This window comes from Salvelinus alpinus, chromosome 17 (assembly GCF_045679555.1).
Source record: "Salvelinus alpinus chromosome 17, SLU_Salpinus.1, whole genome shotgun sequence".
In the NCBI taxonomy this organism is placed as follows: Eukaryota; Metazoa; Chordata; class Actinopteri; order Salmoniformes; family Salmonidae; genus Salvelinus; species Salvelinus alpinus.
Genome location: NC_092102.1, coordinates 2,817,634 through 2,832,223, shown reverse-complemented (window position 1 = coordinate 2,832,223; position 14,590 = coordinate 2,817,634). Strand labels below are relative to the sequence as shown.

The window sequence follows — 14,590 nt, the reverse complement described above, 5'->3', positions numbered from 1 at the left end:
ATGTCAGAATAATAGTAGAGAGAATTATTTATTTCAGCTTTTATTTCTTTCATCACATTCCCAGTGGGTCAGAAGTTTACATACACTCAATTAGTATTTGGTAGCATTGCCTTTAAATTGTTTAACTTGGGTCAAACGTTTTGGGTAGCCTTCCACAAGCTTCCCACAATAAGTTGGCCCATTCCTCCTGACAGAGCTGGTGTAACTGAGTCAGGTTTGTAGGCCTCCTTGCTCGCACACGCTTTCTCAGTTCTGCCCACAAATTTTCTATAGGCTTGAGGTCAGGGCTTTGTGATGGCCACTCCAATACCTTGACTTTCTTGTCCTTAAGCCATTTTGCCACAACTTTGGAAGTATGCTTGGGGTCATTGTCCATTTGGAAGACCCATTTGCGACCAAGCTTTAACTTCCTGACTGATGTCTTGAGATGTTGCTTCAATATATCCACATAATATTCCTCCCTCATGATGCCATCTATTTTGTGAAGTGCACCAGTCCCTCCTGCAGCAAAGCACCTCCACAATATGATTCTGCCACCCCCGTGCTTCACGGTTGGGATGGTGTTCTTCAGCTTGTAAGCCTCCCCCTTTTTGCTCCAAACATAATGATGGTCATTATGGCCAAGTTCTATTTTTGTTCCATCAGACCAGAGGACATCTCTCCAAAAAGTACGATCTTTGTCCCCATGTGCAGTTGCAAACCGTAGTCTGGCGTTTTTATGGCGGTTTTGGAGCAGTGTCTTCTTCCTTGATGAGCAGCCTTTTAGGTTATGTCGATTTAGGACTCGTTCTACTGTGGATTTAGATACTTTTGTACCTGTTTCCTCCATTATCTTCACAATGTCCTTTGCTGTTGTTCTGGGATTGATTTGCACTTTTCGCACTAAAGTACGTTCATCTCTAGGAGACAGAACACGTCTCCTTCCTGAGCGATATGATGGCTGCGTGGTCCCATGGTGTTTATACTTGCATACTATTGTTTGTACAGATGAACTTGGTACCTTCAGGCATTTGGAGGTCTTGGCTGAGTTCTTTTGATTTTCCCATGATGTCAAGCAAAGAGGCACTGAATTTGAAGGTAGGCCTTGAAATACATCCACAGGTACACCTCCAATTGACTCAAATGATGTCAATTGGCCTATCAGAAGCTTCTAAAGCCATGACATCATTTTCTGGAATTTTCCAAGCTGTTTAAAGGTACAGTCGACTTAGTGTATGTAAACTTCTGACCCACTGGAATTGTGATACAGGGAATTATAAGTGAAATAATCTGTCTGTAAACAATTGTTGGAAGAATGACTTGTGTCATGCACAAAGTGATGTCCTAACCGACTTGCCAAAACTACAGTTTGTTAACAAGACATTTGTGGAGCGATTGAGAAATTAGTTTTAATGACTCCAACCTAAGTGTATGTAAACTTCCGACTTCAACTGTACATACTATATACATTTTACAGACACAGTATATTTTACATTATAAACTGGGTGGTTGTTATGGGATTTTTATGAATAATGACTAAATTGTGTATACATGTAACTTAGAACTATAACTAAACAGAGTACTACTATGTCACTGTATGGATGTATGAATCTTATTATAATCATAATACTGAATATAATGTGTGTAGTTTTAGTCAAGAATTAGAACAAGGAATGTCTGTTCCTTGTTAGAAAGAATGGAGTTATCAGACAGGCTGGAATGATGTGTTCCTTACAGGAAATTCTGTCTCTACCCAGGGAGGGGAGAGACCTTGGGCTGGTTGTAGATTGTTTAACAGGTGGCAGACAATGTGAGGAGGCTGTGAACTGTATTGCCATTTTATCCGAGAGGAGGAAGGACATTTTAAAACCTATGACGTCATTATTATTATATAACCTGATGTAAATTGTACTATGATCAGTACTCTCGAGAATAAACGCTATTGATTGATTGATTTTGAGACTGGTTTCTGTCCATTTTATGCTAATAAGTATCTTACAAATTCTTATGAATGGGCAGAGTGTTTTAATTGAACATATAGGAATTAAATTCCTTTAACAGTGGTATAAACTGGGTGGTTCCCTTAATGCTGATTGGCTAATAGTCATGGTATATCAGACCATATACCACGGGTATGACAAAATATTTGTTTTTACTGTTCTAATTATGTTGGTAACCATTTTATAATAGCAATAAGGCACCTTGGGGAATTTTGGTATATGGCCAATATACCACGGGTAACGCTGTATCCAGGCACTCCGTGTTGTGTCATATGCCACACACCCTCATGCCTTATTGCTTTAATAGTTATCTTTTGTTTGTTTTTAGTCCCCGCGTTCAGCTCCACTCAACCCCTCCCATCTATCTCTGAACACCATCCAGTCTTGATTTCTATTTGCCATATATTTTTTAACTGTGCTGTGATAATTCACAAAAGTTCTGAACCTTTCTATTCTCATAGATTCTACATATTGTACATAAAAAAAATGTATTATTATATTATCGATCGATTGACTATGACTTTTGAAATCACCCAGCAGCGCTATTTGCAGAGGTAAATGCTGCAATTCTTAAGCCATTCCTGACGCTGCGACGAAAAACAAGCTACATATGGACGGTACCAAAACGAATTATCGAATGATTCTGTCTCTTTGCAGCAAAATCTGCAGAGCTGGGATGGTTGTAACCCCCATATGTAGACATCTTTGTTGGAAAGAATACTATATTTCCCTTGACGGAGTGATGCTGAATTTTAAAAAATGCCTCAACTCTCCCTTACATGTTTCAATCATTTTCAAGTTTTATTGTCACATGACCTAACCACTGTAGACACTGGTGAATACTGTCAGCTGTTGCTAAGTTGATCAATGATATATATAAGCCACTATCCTGGTGTTGCAAGCACCATGCTCTACCAACTGAGCTACAGAGGACCAACATTCCCTGTTTCCTATTTTCAAAAACCTCCAAAATGTCTGAAAATATCTCAAAATAGATTATTTGGACCAAAGGATCGGCATAGCTGCCTCAGCCTCAGTGGCTTCATTTCCTTATGTGAATCGTCCCATTGGGAACAGTTCACACACAGTCAGCATAAACAAGAATGTTCTCTCTATCACTAGTGAAGTCTGTCATATTTACCATCACGCTTGTGATCTCGGGCAGTACTGTGGTTTTCACCTCATCGAGTGCTCGTGGTTGCCTGTATCAGTGTGACTGTATTTCGAATATAAACTTTTACCGTGACCGTTTCGAATGATGATATTACAATGAAAGCAGTGCACGTGTAACAGTATAACTTTAAACCGTCCCCTCGCCCCGACACGGGCGCGAACCAGGGACCCTCTGCACACATCAACAACGGTCGCCCACGAAGCATCGTTACCCATCGCTCCACAAAGGCCACGGCCCTTGCAGAGCAAGGTGCAACACTACTTCTAGGTTTCAGAGCAAGTGACGTAACTGATTGAAACGCTACTAGCGCGTACCCGCTAACTAGCTAGCCATTTCACATCCGTTACACTCACCCCCCTTTCAACCTCCTCCTTTTCCGCAGCAACCAGTGATCCGGGTCAACAGCATCAATGTAACAGTATAACTTTAAACCGTCCCCTCGCCCCGACACGGGCGCGAACCAGGGACCCTCTGCACACGTCAACAACAGTTGCCCACGAAGCGTCGTTACCCATCGCTCCACAAAAGCCGCGGCCCTTGCAGAGCAAGGTGCAACACTACTTCTAGGTTTCAGAGCAAGTGACGTAACTGATTGAAACGCTACTAGCGCGTACCCGCTAACTAGCTAGCCATTTCACATCCGTTACACACGCACAGCATTAGCAGAGAGCAGAGATCTTTATCTCACGGTGGTAAATCAAGCACAACCTCCCAGTGAATGCATACAGCATACTACTCATATCCTGGTGCTATTTCAGGTACTGTCCCTACGCAAAGTCTGTCGCTGCTCAGATCCTGTCAAAACCCAAGCCCAGGGAACATCGGAGAAAGAGATAGATCAAAGTATCCGAGGATAACTCCAATTCCTCTCTACTGTCACCAGAGGAATTTCACATTGAAAGAAGCCATTTTCTGCCAACACTGACGGGTGAGAACAAAGTGTAAAGTGCTGTGTACAACAACAAGAACGAAAGGCAGAGAGTTACTCTAGGGGCTGAGGGAGACAAAACATCTGATTCCAGATTGAGTTGATGTCAACTCATTAGAATTTTTGTGAGCAATTTGTCCTTTATTCTGTCCATTTTTTTTAAATGTTTTGTCTGTTCATCTCGACACAACAACTGACTTGAATAAATACATGTGAATTACAGGTCAACATTTCCATGTATTATTTATTTACCTTACTATTGCATAGGTTCATGCCTCAGGACTGGTATGCTAGTCTACATAAAATCTCCATAGACTACATAAAATTTCCCAACTGATGAAACTGCAATTTCAAGGAGATTAAAAAAACTATTTTTTAAATTTTAACCCGTTTTTCCTCCCCAATTGGTAGTTACAGTCTTGTCCCATCGCTCCAACTCCTGTACGGTCTGCTGCGGGAGCTATGTCGAGAATCTGAATCCGTAGTGACGCCTCTAACACTGCGACGCAGTGCCTTAGACCGCTGCGCCACTCGAAAGGAGAAAAAAATATTCTTAACCATGTCTAAATAATACACAGAAATCCACTACTATCAAGCCCTCCGCTGCCCTCTCCTCGTAGCAACAGTAGACAGATCTTACACATGCATCAATATTGCATGGTTCCATTACTTCAAGTCTGGTTGGCACCAGCAGAGAGAGCAGGACATGGGAGACAACCCCCTAGGTACAACCTTGAGTTCAGACTAGGGCTGTTGCAGTGACTGTATTACCGCCACACCGGCAGTAATGAGTCATGAGCGCAGTAACATTCCATGTGACCGTTGAGTCACGGTAATCTCCTCTTATGCTGAATATGCTTTGGAAGTACCCAACTTGCTAACGACCATCGGGTCCTACTCAGGGCTCTAGTGTCCCTCTTACCACTCTGACATCAATGCAAATCCAGTCAAAAATCACATCAAACACTTATCTAAACACGATCTTGCTTTTAAAACTCACCTCACTGTGATGATCAGTTTGAAGCAAGACGTTCAACAACAGGTTGAAACTGAGTGTAAAACATGGTCGTTGTGGATGTATTTTCAAAGCCTAACAAAACAAAATGGACAGTACTTTCTATGGTGATGATTAATTCAAAACATCCATACGCATAGGGTTATGAGCCCCCAAAAACAGAATTACAATTATGATTGTTTATTTTTTCTTTTCTTTAACCTTTATTTAACATTGTGCCGTTATACAATACATAGCCTACTGCATAGTACGAATGGCAGAAAAACAAAAAAAATGACTTAAGATGTCTTTGGTAAATAATTGGTACCCCAAAATACTCAAAAATTAAACAAATTGAAGTAATCGCCTTTGAATGTGGACTGTATTATTATTCATGCTGGATGGACTGGTTACTTTATGCTATGGTCGAAAATGTCTATCCACGAGTCAGGGAGAGAACATATAGGCCTTGGCGATGCTGTTGGTTCATTGATTGTGCAGGGCGGCTTACAGAGTTAGCCTACAATTATAGTTATAGTGAATTTGTATTTGATTTTGAATAGCCTATTAATAGGGCATTTTCATAATTAATTGGGTGACACATTACCTTTAGCTATACAGCATATCTCCCCAAAAATGCTCTTCCATCTCCTCCTCTCTCTCCTTTATTCCTTTCTAGAGCACGCAGGGGGGCTGTCAACAGTTTAGTCACGCCTGCTCCCGCTCCCCTTCGCTGGCGCTCGAGGGCGCCAGGCTGCCCATCATTACGCACACCTGTCACCATCATTACGTACACCTGTCACCATCATTACGCACACCTGTCACCATCATTACATGCATCGGCGCTTCATTGGACTCACCTGGACTCCATGACTTTATCGATTGCCTCCTTTATATCTGTCTGTTCCTCAGTTTAATCCCCATGTCAGCATTAATGTCGTTTTGTTTCCCTTATCCAGACGCTGTCCGTGTTTCGTTTCATGTCTGTTATTTATTCAATATTCACTCCCTGTACTTGCTTCTCGTCTCCCAGCATCTGTCCTCACAATGACGTAGCGCATAGCCAGATCAATCTTTTGCATGACAATAAACTGCTGACAAAATGTCATGACCACCACAGCCCTAGTTCAGACCAGTCAGGCATTCATCTAGCCACAGAGAGAGGGACACACACACACACACACACAAACAAATGCACACACACAAGAACAAACACACACACTTTTTTATTTTTTATTACAGTATGTCAAATATGCCCTTTTCATCATGGTTATAAATTATTTCTCTGTATTATTGCGAGTTAATGTACACCCACTCCTACAGACCAACTGTAAAACATAGTGCAAAGGAATGATGGCCCTCTCACCCTAACTGTGAAACATTATAAATCCACCCAGAGCGACACGTACATTTATGCTCCTACTCTACCAGTGCCAGCACCAGCACCACCCACATAGCCCTTATTTCCATACACAGTAGTCAAGTGCCCGGTGGCCATTTTCCTCTAGGAGGTGCTACTCTCTGCACTCTCCATTTCTGCACTTGAGCATGTTTCTCCTAAGGGGAAATGACAGGGGGTGCATGCCCGTGCAGATTTTCGACGTGAGTAGAGATCATACATGCATGCACACGCCCAAACGCACACACACACAACCCCCGGAGTCCGAATGTAGGTCAATGACTTCATTTTACAAGGATAAGGAGAAACTGTGATAGACCGACTCTGTACCACACACTTCTATAATAAAAGAGTGTACCAAATTAGCAGTAGAGGCTTTCTGAACAAAAATGTATGGTTCCCATAGGAACTCACTGATACTTATGCAACACACTATCTGGAATCCATTTCCCTGAATGGGTAACCCAGTGACATCCTACATTATATTAATACTACCTCAGGGGAGGAGCAACAATAGCTAACAAAGATTTTTGTGTAAAATGCCCATTCAAACACCCTAAAAGTCCTGTCTATCTCTTATCTCTAACCGTCTCTTTTCACTGCAATAGTCTGGTTTTGTGACTGCACCACAGTGCAGGCAGGCGAAGCACCCGGCTCTCTTCACTCCCCTCGTCTGTTAATAATATTCCTCCTCTCAAGACAGGAGTGGAGAGGATTGGAGAGCTGACAGCAGCCAGGTACAGTATAGTTGTCTGAAGAGCCTGCCAGGGATGGGTGATCCCTCTGCAGTAGCTTCTGCTGCAGTAGATAGAGAAAGAGAGGCTGAGCTGCTATGGGGGAGTGGTGGGGGGGGGGGGGATGCTGATGTGTATAAATGACGTACCCTAACCATTCTTCATAAATCATCTATTCAGCACTATTTCATTTTCAACACAGTCACTGGACAAGGCTCCACCGTAGAGGGGTCCGCTTTTATGGGCGATGAGAGCTTCTGTCTATTCTCTATTGTTTCATTAGAGCTGCATGGTGAACTAAGTGAACTAGGACAGGACTTGAGAGAGAGGATTAACAACTCCCTGGAAGTAGGGGCTGGCTGCCTTCGGGGCCAACTTCCAAAACTGTGCCACTTGTTTAAAGTGAACAGGAGGGAGTTGGAGCAGCCTTTGTATTGAATCAGCACAGTGAGTGGGATACTAGTATACCGTAGACATTCTATAAGTACAGCCAGGAGTTTTTCCAGGCCATGTGGCCTGACCAGAAAAAACTCCTAGGCCACAGCCTATAACTCAGTCCCAGAGTTTTCCTTAGGTCAGGTGTAGTCACGTTTCCACAACCTCCTGGCCCTACCTAGTGTACAGCAACCTGGAGCCTTGGTCTGGTCTTACCTTGGTAGAGCACCGTGGTCCTGGGGGTGACGTCAAGGACAGGGCCGAAGGGGAACCCCCATACCCCTGACAGGCTACAGAGGAGCAGCTGTAGGAAGGGCGGCAGCAGAGTGGCGTGGTCCCCCATGTTTGCCAGGCTGACCTGGGTGCAGGTGGAGCCCTGTATGCTGTCACACACCTTGTTGCTTACACACACAAGAGTGATATTATCCTCTGTTGGGCTCAGCAGTGGTGGCTTCTAGGTCATCCTCTGTCTGTAGGAAGGCTCACTCTGCACAGAAGACAAAGAAGAAAAACAGATAGTATCCCACACTGTAGATGCCATTGTTTGTGTGTGTGTGTGTGTGTGTGTGTGTGTGTGTGTGTGTGTGTGTGTGTGTGTGTGTGTGTGTGTGTGTGTATACACGCGTGCATAGGTACACATTTCCTGAGCCTGTTTTATATTTGTGCATAATCACACTGGTTCCACCATACGTCACCCCATGTTAGCTTAGGCCCAATAAGTACACACAAAATGAGTCAAGATGCATTACATAAAACACCAATTACAAAAGTCGATGATGAAGAATAATTGTTGTTTTCTCTAATATTCTGGAACATGGCTCCACTTCTCCACGTACTAATTAGCAGTGTGTGTTGGGGGGCTAGGCTTGGCAGGGTGTTGGCTAATCTAGTGATTAGGCCCGATGCCATCAGATCAGTCTCTGCCTGGTTGGCCGCACTCTTGTGCTCTGTCACTGATCAAAGGCCTCTAACATTAATCATGTTCTCCTCCCCAACCTACAGTGTAAACACACCAGCCTCTCACCCATCTGACACGAAATTGCGTCGATGGTGTCGCGTGTGGAAGATGGCCCGGGCGATGACAGCCTATCTGTCATCACCGTGACGACAGCATGGAAACTGCACATGGAAAGATAAACACATCTGCCTGAGCCATGTCACGCCTGGATCATAACACGCATGAACAATTAGAAAGGGTAGAACAAAAAAGCACGAGAAGGATGTCCTCTGAAACGTTTTGGAAAATTGCTCAAATCTGACCAAAACATCTTTTCACATGTATTTTTTGCTCAAACATTTTAAATCTATTAACTGTTGACATGGACTGAAAATATTTTAAAGTGTTTTATCTGTAGAAGAAGTGCTCGGTTGCATGTTACTTCTTTAGCACTGCTGCTGTAGGCTACTTCCCATGAGAGTCTCTGACTAGTTTCCGACAAATTTACCTCAGTTGCCCCCCTGTTCAGAAAGCCCAGTTATATTGATTGATGGCCTACAGAATGTGAAAAGATATAAAAACGGAGTCATAGTCTCTCTGCATATGACCATCTGTCAGGCAAGACATAATGATATGAAAGATATTATCCAGCCTGACATTTCTACAGATGGCCAAGGAATACGCTCCAATTACCCAAGTGTCTCATATAATCCTTGCTTTACTGTAGCTATGAAAAGATAATATCACCATAATACTAAAAGCTTAAAAACCATAGCAAATAAGCATTTTCTCTACTATACCCCTAATTTGGTAGAGTTTCTTCAAACTGGAATATTAACCCCCTAGAGTCTATTGACGCACTGGTGCGTCAATCTAAGGAACATAACAAAAAAATCTCCAGCAAAATCTGTCAATTAATTTGCATGGGCTGCATCTCAAACCACCACATCCGCCTATAGCGAGCTACAGCGGTGTTTATCAGACCATGAGACATCCCGAAAATAGGTATTCTCACGAAAACGTCTGAAGCGATTTGCCCACTCTATGAAACGACGAGACTCCCACGAACACGATGGTGGTCTCCGTTTCGCTCTACGACCCCCAAAAGCTCCAAAGGACTCATGTGAAATCGGTACTGTCGATGTGCCAACTTCTGTTTGCAGCATCAGAAGCGTTTGGACTACAAACTAATGTGACCCAACTGTGGAAAGAACACGGTGGTGTTCTCCATTTTGCTCTACCACCCCCGCAAGTGTCATGTGACTCGTCTGAAGGTAACCGGTACTGGAAAAAACACAATTATGGAAGTATGGAGGTAGTTTTGTGCCTACCCAAAAAAGGGGGTTAAATATGTGTAAAAAATATATATATATATACAGTACCAGTCAAAAGTTTGGACACACCTACTCATTCAAGGGTTTTTCTTTATTTTTACTAAAAAAGTGTTAAACAAATCAAAATATATTTTAGTTTTGAGATTCTTCAAACTAGCCACCCTTTGCCTTGATGACAGCTTTACACACTCTTGGCATTCTTTCAATCAGCTTCACCTGGAATGCTTTTCCAACAGTCTTGAAGGAGTTCCCACATATGCTGAGCACTTGTTGGCTGCTTTTCCTTGACTCTGCTGTCCAACTCATCACAAACCATCTCAATTCGGTTGAGGTCGGGTGATTGTGGAGGCCAGGTCATCTGATGCAGCACTCCATCACTCTCCTTCTTGGTAAAATATGCCTTACACAGTCTGGAGGTGTGTTGGGTCATTGTCCTTTATAAAAACAGATGATAGTCGCTCTAAGCCCAAACCAGATGGGATGGTGTATTGCTGCAGAACGCTTTAGTAGCCATGCTGGTTAAGTGTGCCTTGAATTCTAAATAAATCACTGACAGTGTCACCAACAAAGCACCCCCACAGCATCACACCTCCTCCTCCATGCTTCACGTGGGGAACCACACATGCAGAGATCATTCGTTCACCTACTCTGCGTCTCACAAAGACAAGGAGGTTGGAACCAAAAATCTCACATTTGGACTCATCAGACCAAAGGACAGATTTCCACCATACTAATATCCATTGCTCATTTTTCTTGGCCCAAGCAAGTCTCTTCTTCTTATTGGTGTCCTTTAGTAGTGGTTTCTTTGCAGCAATTTGACCATTAAGGCCTGATTCATGCAGTCTCCTCTGAACAGTTGATGTTGAGATGTGTCTGTTACTTGCACTCTATGAAGCATTTATTTGGGCTGCAATTTCTGAGGCTGGTAACTCTAATGAACTTATCCTCTGCAGCAGCGGTAACTTTGGGTCTTCCATTCCGGTGGCGGCCCTCATGAACGCCAGTTTCATCGTAACGCTTGATGGTTTATGCGACTGCAATTGAAGAAACTTTTAAAGTTAAAGTTCTTGACATTTTTCGGATTGACTGACCTTCATGTCTTAAAGTAATGATGGACTGTCGTTTCTTGCTGTTCTTGCCATAATATGGACTTGGTCTTTTTTTAAATAGGGCTGTCTTCTGTATACCACCCCTACCTCGTCACAACACAACTCATTGGCTCAAACGCATTAAGAAAGAAAGAAATTCCACAAATTAACTTTTAACAAGGCACACCTGTTAATTGATATGCTTTCCAGGTGACTACCTCATGAAGCTGGTTGAGAGAATGCCACGAGTGTGCAAAGCTGTCATCAGAGCAAAAGGTGGCTACTTTGAAGAATCTCAAATATAAAATATATTTTGACTTGTTTAACACTGTTTGGTGTTATTACATGATTGCATATGTGTTGTTTTTTAGTTTTGATGTCTTCACTATTATTCTACAATGTAGATAATAGTTTAAATAAAAAACATTTACCTTTATTTAACTAGGCAAGTCAGTTAAGAACAAATTCTTATTTTCAATAACAGCCTAGGAACAGTTGTTCAGGGGCAGAACAACAGATTTTTACCTTGTCAGCCACCTAGTGATTACCTGCTGCCTAAAGAGAAACCCTGGAATGAGTAGGTGTGTCCAAACTTTTGATTGGTACTGTATATATATTTCCTGAGCTTTCTTATATCTCCTACATATAGGACAGAACCTTCAAAACCGTATTCTTTATGATAAATGTTTTACTGTCTTTTTTGCCATTTATTCATGTGTTTTTCAATGTGTTTCTACTATTGTAGTTATTAAAGGCAAAATTCAATATTTTATCAAATTCATTTTTTATTCAAAACATTACACCTAAAGGAGACCTAAAATCAAATAGGTAAATTATCCATGGTATGACTATTTTAAAACAATTGCATATGTCAGCTTAGAAGTCAGGGAGAAATCATGGTAAAGTCATGAAATTCCTCTGTCCAAATGTGTATGAACCCTGTAGATATCTATACTTGAGAGGAAGAGGTGAAGCGAGGGGGTTTACTTTGCCCCAAATCTGTCCACGAAAAGAATTCCACAAAGTGAGGAATTTTTTGTATGGTCAACGAGAGAGTGTTGAATTTGGTCAACAAAAAATTTAACTGATAATTTGCTACGTGAGGCTTATTTGATCGCATTGAAGTTTTGCAATGCTTATATTGTTACGAGTGTACTGATTGACATAAGTGGACACAAGTGTCATTCGGGCAACTTTTAGAAAAATATTTTATGTCTGAGTTGTGACTGTTGTTCACACGCGTATCTGCCCTCTCATTAGGTAGAATGTTCCCACCTGATCTCACCTCCTCCCGTCTTTGTGGACTTCAACTCCCATTGTTAGGGAGGAGACACAAGCATCTTGTAATAATATCAACCATCTCTGGCTATACTATGACACCAGCACTAATTGCCACATCTGCTAGTTGTATGTACTTTTGTTAATTGTTCTGTTAAGTGTTCCTGTCTCCCGATTGGCTGCTCTGTAATTGTGGCCAACTGACACAGGTGATTGTGATTAGACTTGATCAAAGGCACAGTTATGCCTGTGTCTCTAGTCTTGTTCGCACTTGAGCTGTTTAGTTTTACATAGTGTGTATTAATCTATTTTCTCAAGTGATTGGGTTAAGACCTACTTTTTGTGACCCACAAAGCAGAGGGAAAAGAGTTCTGCTGTCGCTGCTGTTGGACACTTGTTAAGCAAGTATGAAATAACCGTAACTGAAGAGATTTATCCAATGAATGAGGATGGATGAATGAAATTACTCTGTTCTAAACATAGAGACCATATCCACCCTGAGAAAGCGCACTTCAAATGGACCAAGGCAAAGTAGCATGAATTGGGGATTGTGTCTAAAATAATCTGACGTTCTATTCTGGATAAATCTAAAGAACTGTATACAGAGTTTCAAGTTTTAATGTCACATGCACAAGTATAGTGAAATGCTTTTCTTGAAAGCTCTAATCCCAACAATGCTGTAATCATGTAGAGTAGAACAAAAAAAACACGATAAATAGAAATAAGAAGAACACAAGAAACTAAGTAAGATATATACAGTGTCTGTTCCAATTCCATATTTACAATGTGCAGGGATACTGGAGTGATAAAGGTAGATGCGTATAGCGGTAAGGGGACTAGGCATCAGGATATATGATAAACAGAGTAGCAGCACCGTACATGATGACAATAACAAGCTTGTGAGAGCTGTTTTGTGCGTCTTCAGTGCGGCTTTTGACATTATCAATCATAATCTGCTGTTGGAAAAAACGTATGTGTTATGGGCTTCCACTAGATATCAAGTCTTTAGAAATTGTTTCAGGCTTGTATTCTGAAAAATGAGGGAGTAAGACCACTTTGAATGAGTGGACCATTCAGTGTCCCTGAGGTTTTTCATGCGCACGACCGAGAGCACGCCTTTCTTGTTTTCCATTTATATTGACGAAGCTTTTGTCCGGTTGAAATCTCATTGATTATTATGACTAAAAACAACCTGAGGATTGATTATAAACATCGTTTGACATGTTTCTACGAACTTTACTGATACTTTTCCGATTTTTCGTCTGTCTGTTGTGACTGCCTGGATTACTGAACAAAACGCGCGAACAAAACAAAGGTTTTTAGATATAAAGAGGGACTTTATCGAACAAAACAAACATTTGAGTAAATGGGATTCTTGTGAGTGCAACCATATGAAGTTCATTAAAGGTAAGTGATTAATTTTATCACTTTCTGACTTGTGTAACTCCTCTAGTTGGCTGATAACTGTAAGGATTTGTCTGCTGGGCGCTGTTCTCAGATAATCGCATGGTATGCTTTCGCCGTAAAGCCTTTTTGAAATCTGACACCGTGGTTGGATTAACAAGAAGTTAGTCTTTAAACCGATGTATAACATTTGTATGTTTTATACATTTTTATAATGAGTGTTTTTGAATTTGGCGCTCTGGGTGGGACGGTAGCGTCCCACACCCCCTAGAGAGGTTAAATGGAAGCCTCCAACATAATCCAGGTAGAGTCAGGCATTCCCCAGGGCAGTTGTCTAGGCCCCTTACTTTTTTCAATCTTTACTAATGACCTGCCACTGGCACTGAGTACAGCTTATGTATCTATGTACAGTATGCCGATGACTCAACATTCTACACATCAGCAGAAATGCAGTCCGTTTTAAAATGGGTGGCTAGAAATAAGCTAGTACTAAATATTTTGAAAACTAAAAGCATTGTATTTGGGATAAACCATTAACTGAACCCTCAACTGCAACTAAATATTTTAATGTATAATGTGGAAATTGAGCAGGTTGAGGAGACTAAACTGCTTGGTATAACCCTGGATTGTAAACTTTCATGGTCAAAACATATTGATGCCATGGTAGCTAAGATGGGGAGAGTGTTTGTGTCTCTTCACAGTCTGAGTTGTTCTAAGGTGTAGTTGTATCTGATTTTACTGCTTGCATGAGTTACATGATGTGGAATGGAATTCCATGTTGTCATGGCTCTGTGTAGTACTGTCTGTTTTCCAGTCTGTTCTGGACTTGGGAACTGTGAAGAAACCCCTGGTGGCATGTCTTGTGGGGTATGCATGGGTGTCTGAGCTGTGTGCCAGTCATTTGAA

The 14,590-nt window shown here is 41.7% G+C and overlaps 1 protein-coding gene across 3 annotated transcripts in view; it reads right to left on the bottom strand.

Annotated features, from left to right (window-relative positions):
* The window catches only part of LOC139541970 (semaphorin-4G-like), a 73,219-nt gene that overhangs the window by 41,342 nt on the left and 17,287 nt on the right, over nt 1-14,590 (bottom strand). For 2 of the 3 annotated variants that reach the window (XM_071346911.1, XM_071346909.1), the window contains exon 2: nt 7,860-8,130. In XM_071346911.1, coding sequence (XP_071203012.1) covers nt 7,860-7,986 — 127 coding nt within the window. In that variant the 5' untranslated portion in view covers nt 7,987-8,130. Of the gene's footprint in view, nt 1-7,859; nt 8,131-8,667; nt 8,805-14,590 lie in introns of those variants that run through there. The other variant, XM_071346910.1, reaches the window with a different exon arrangement.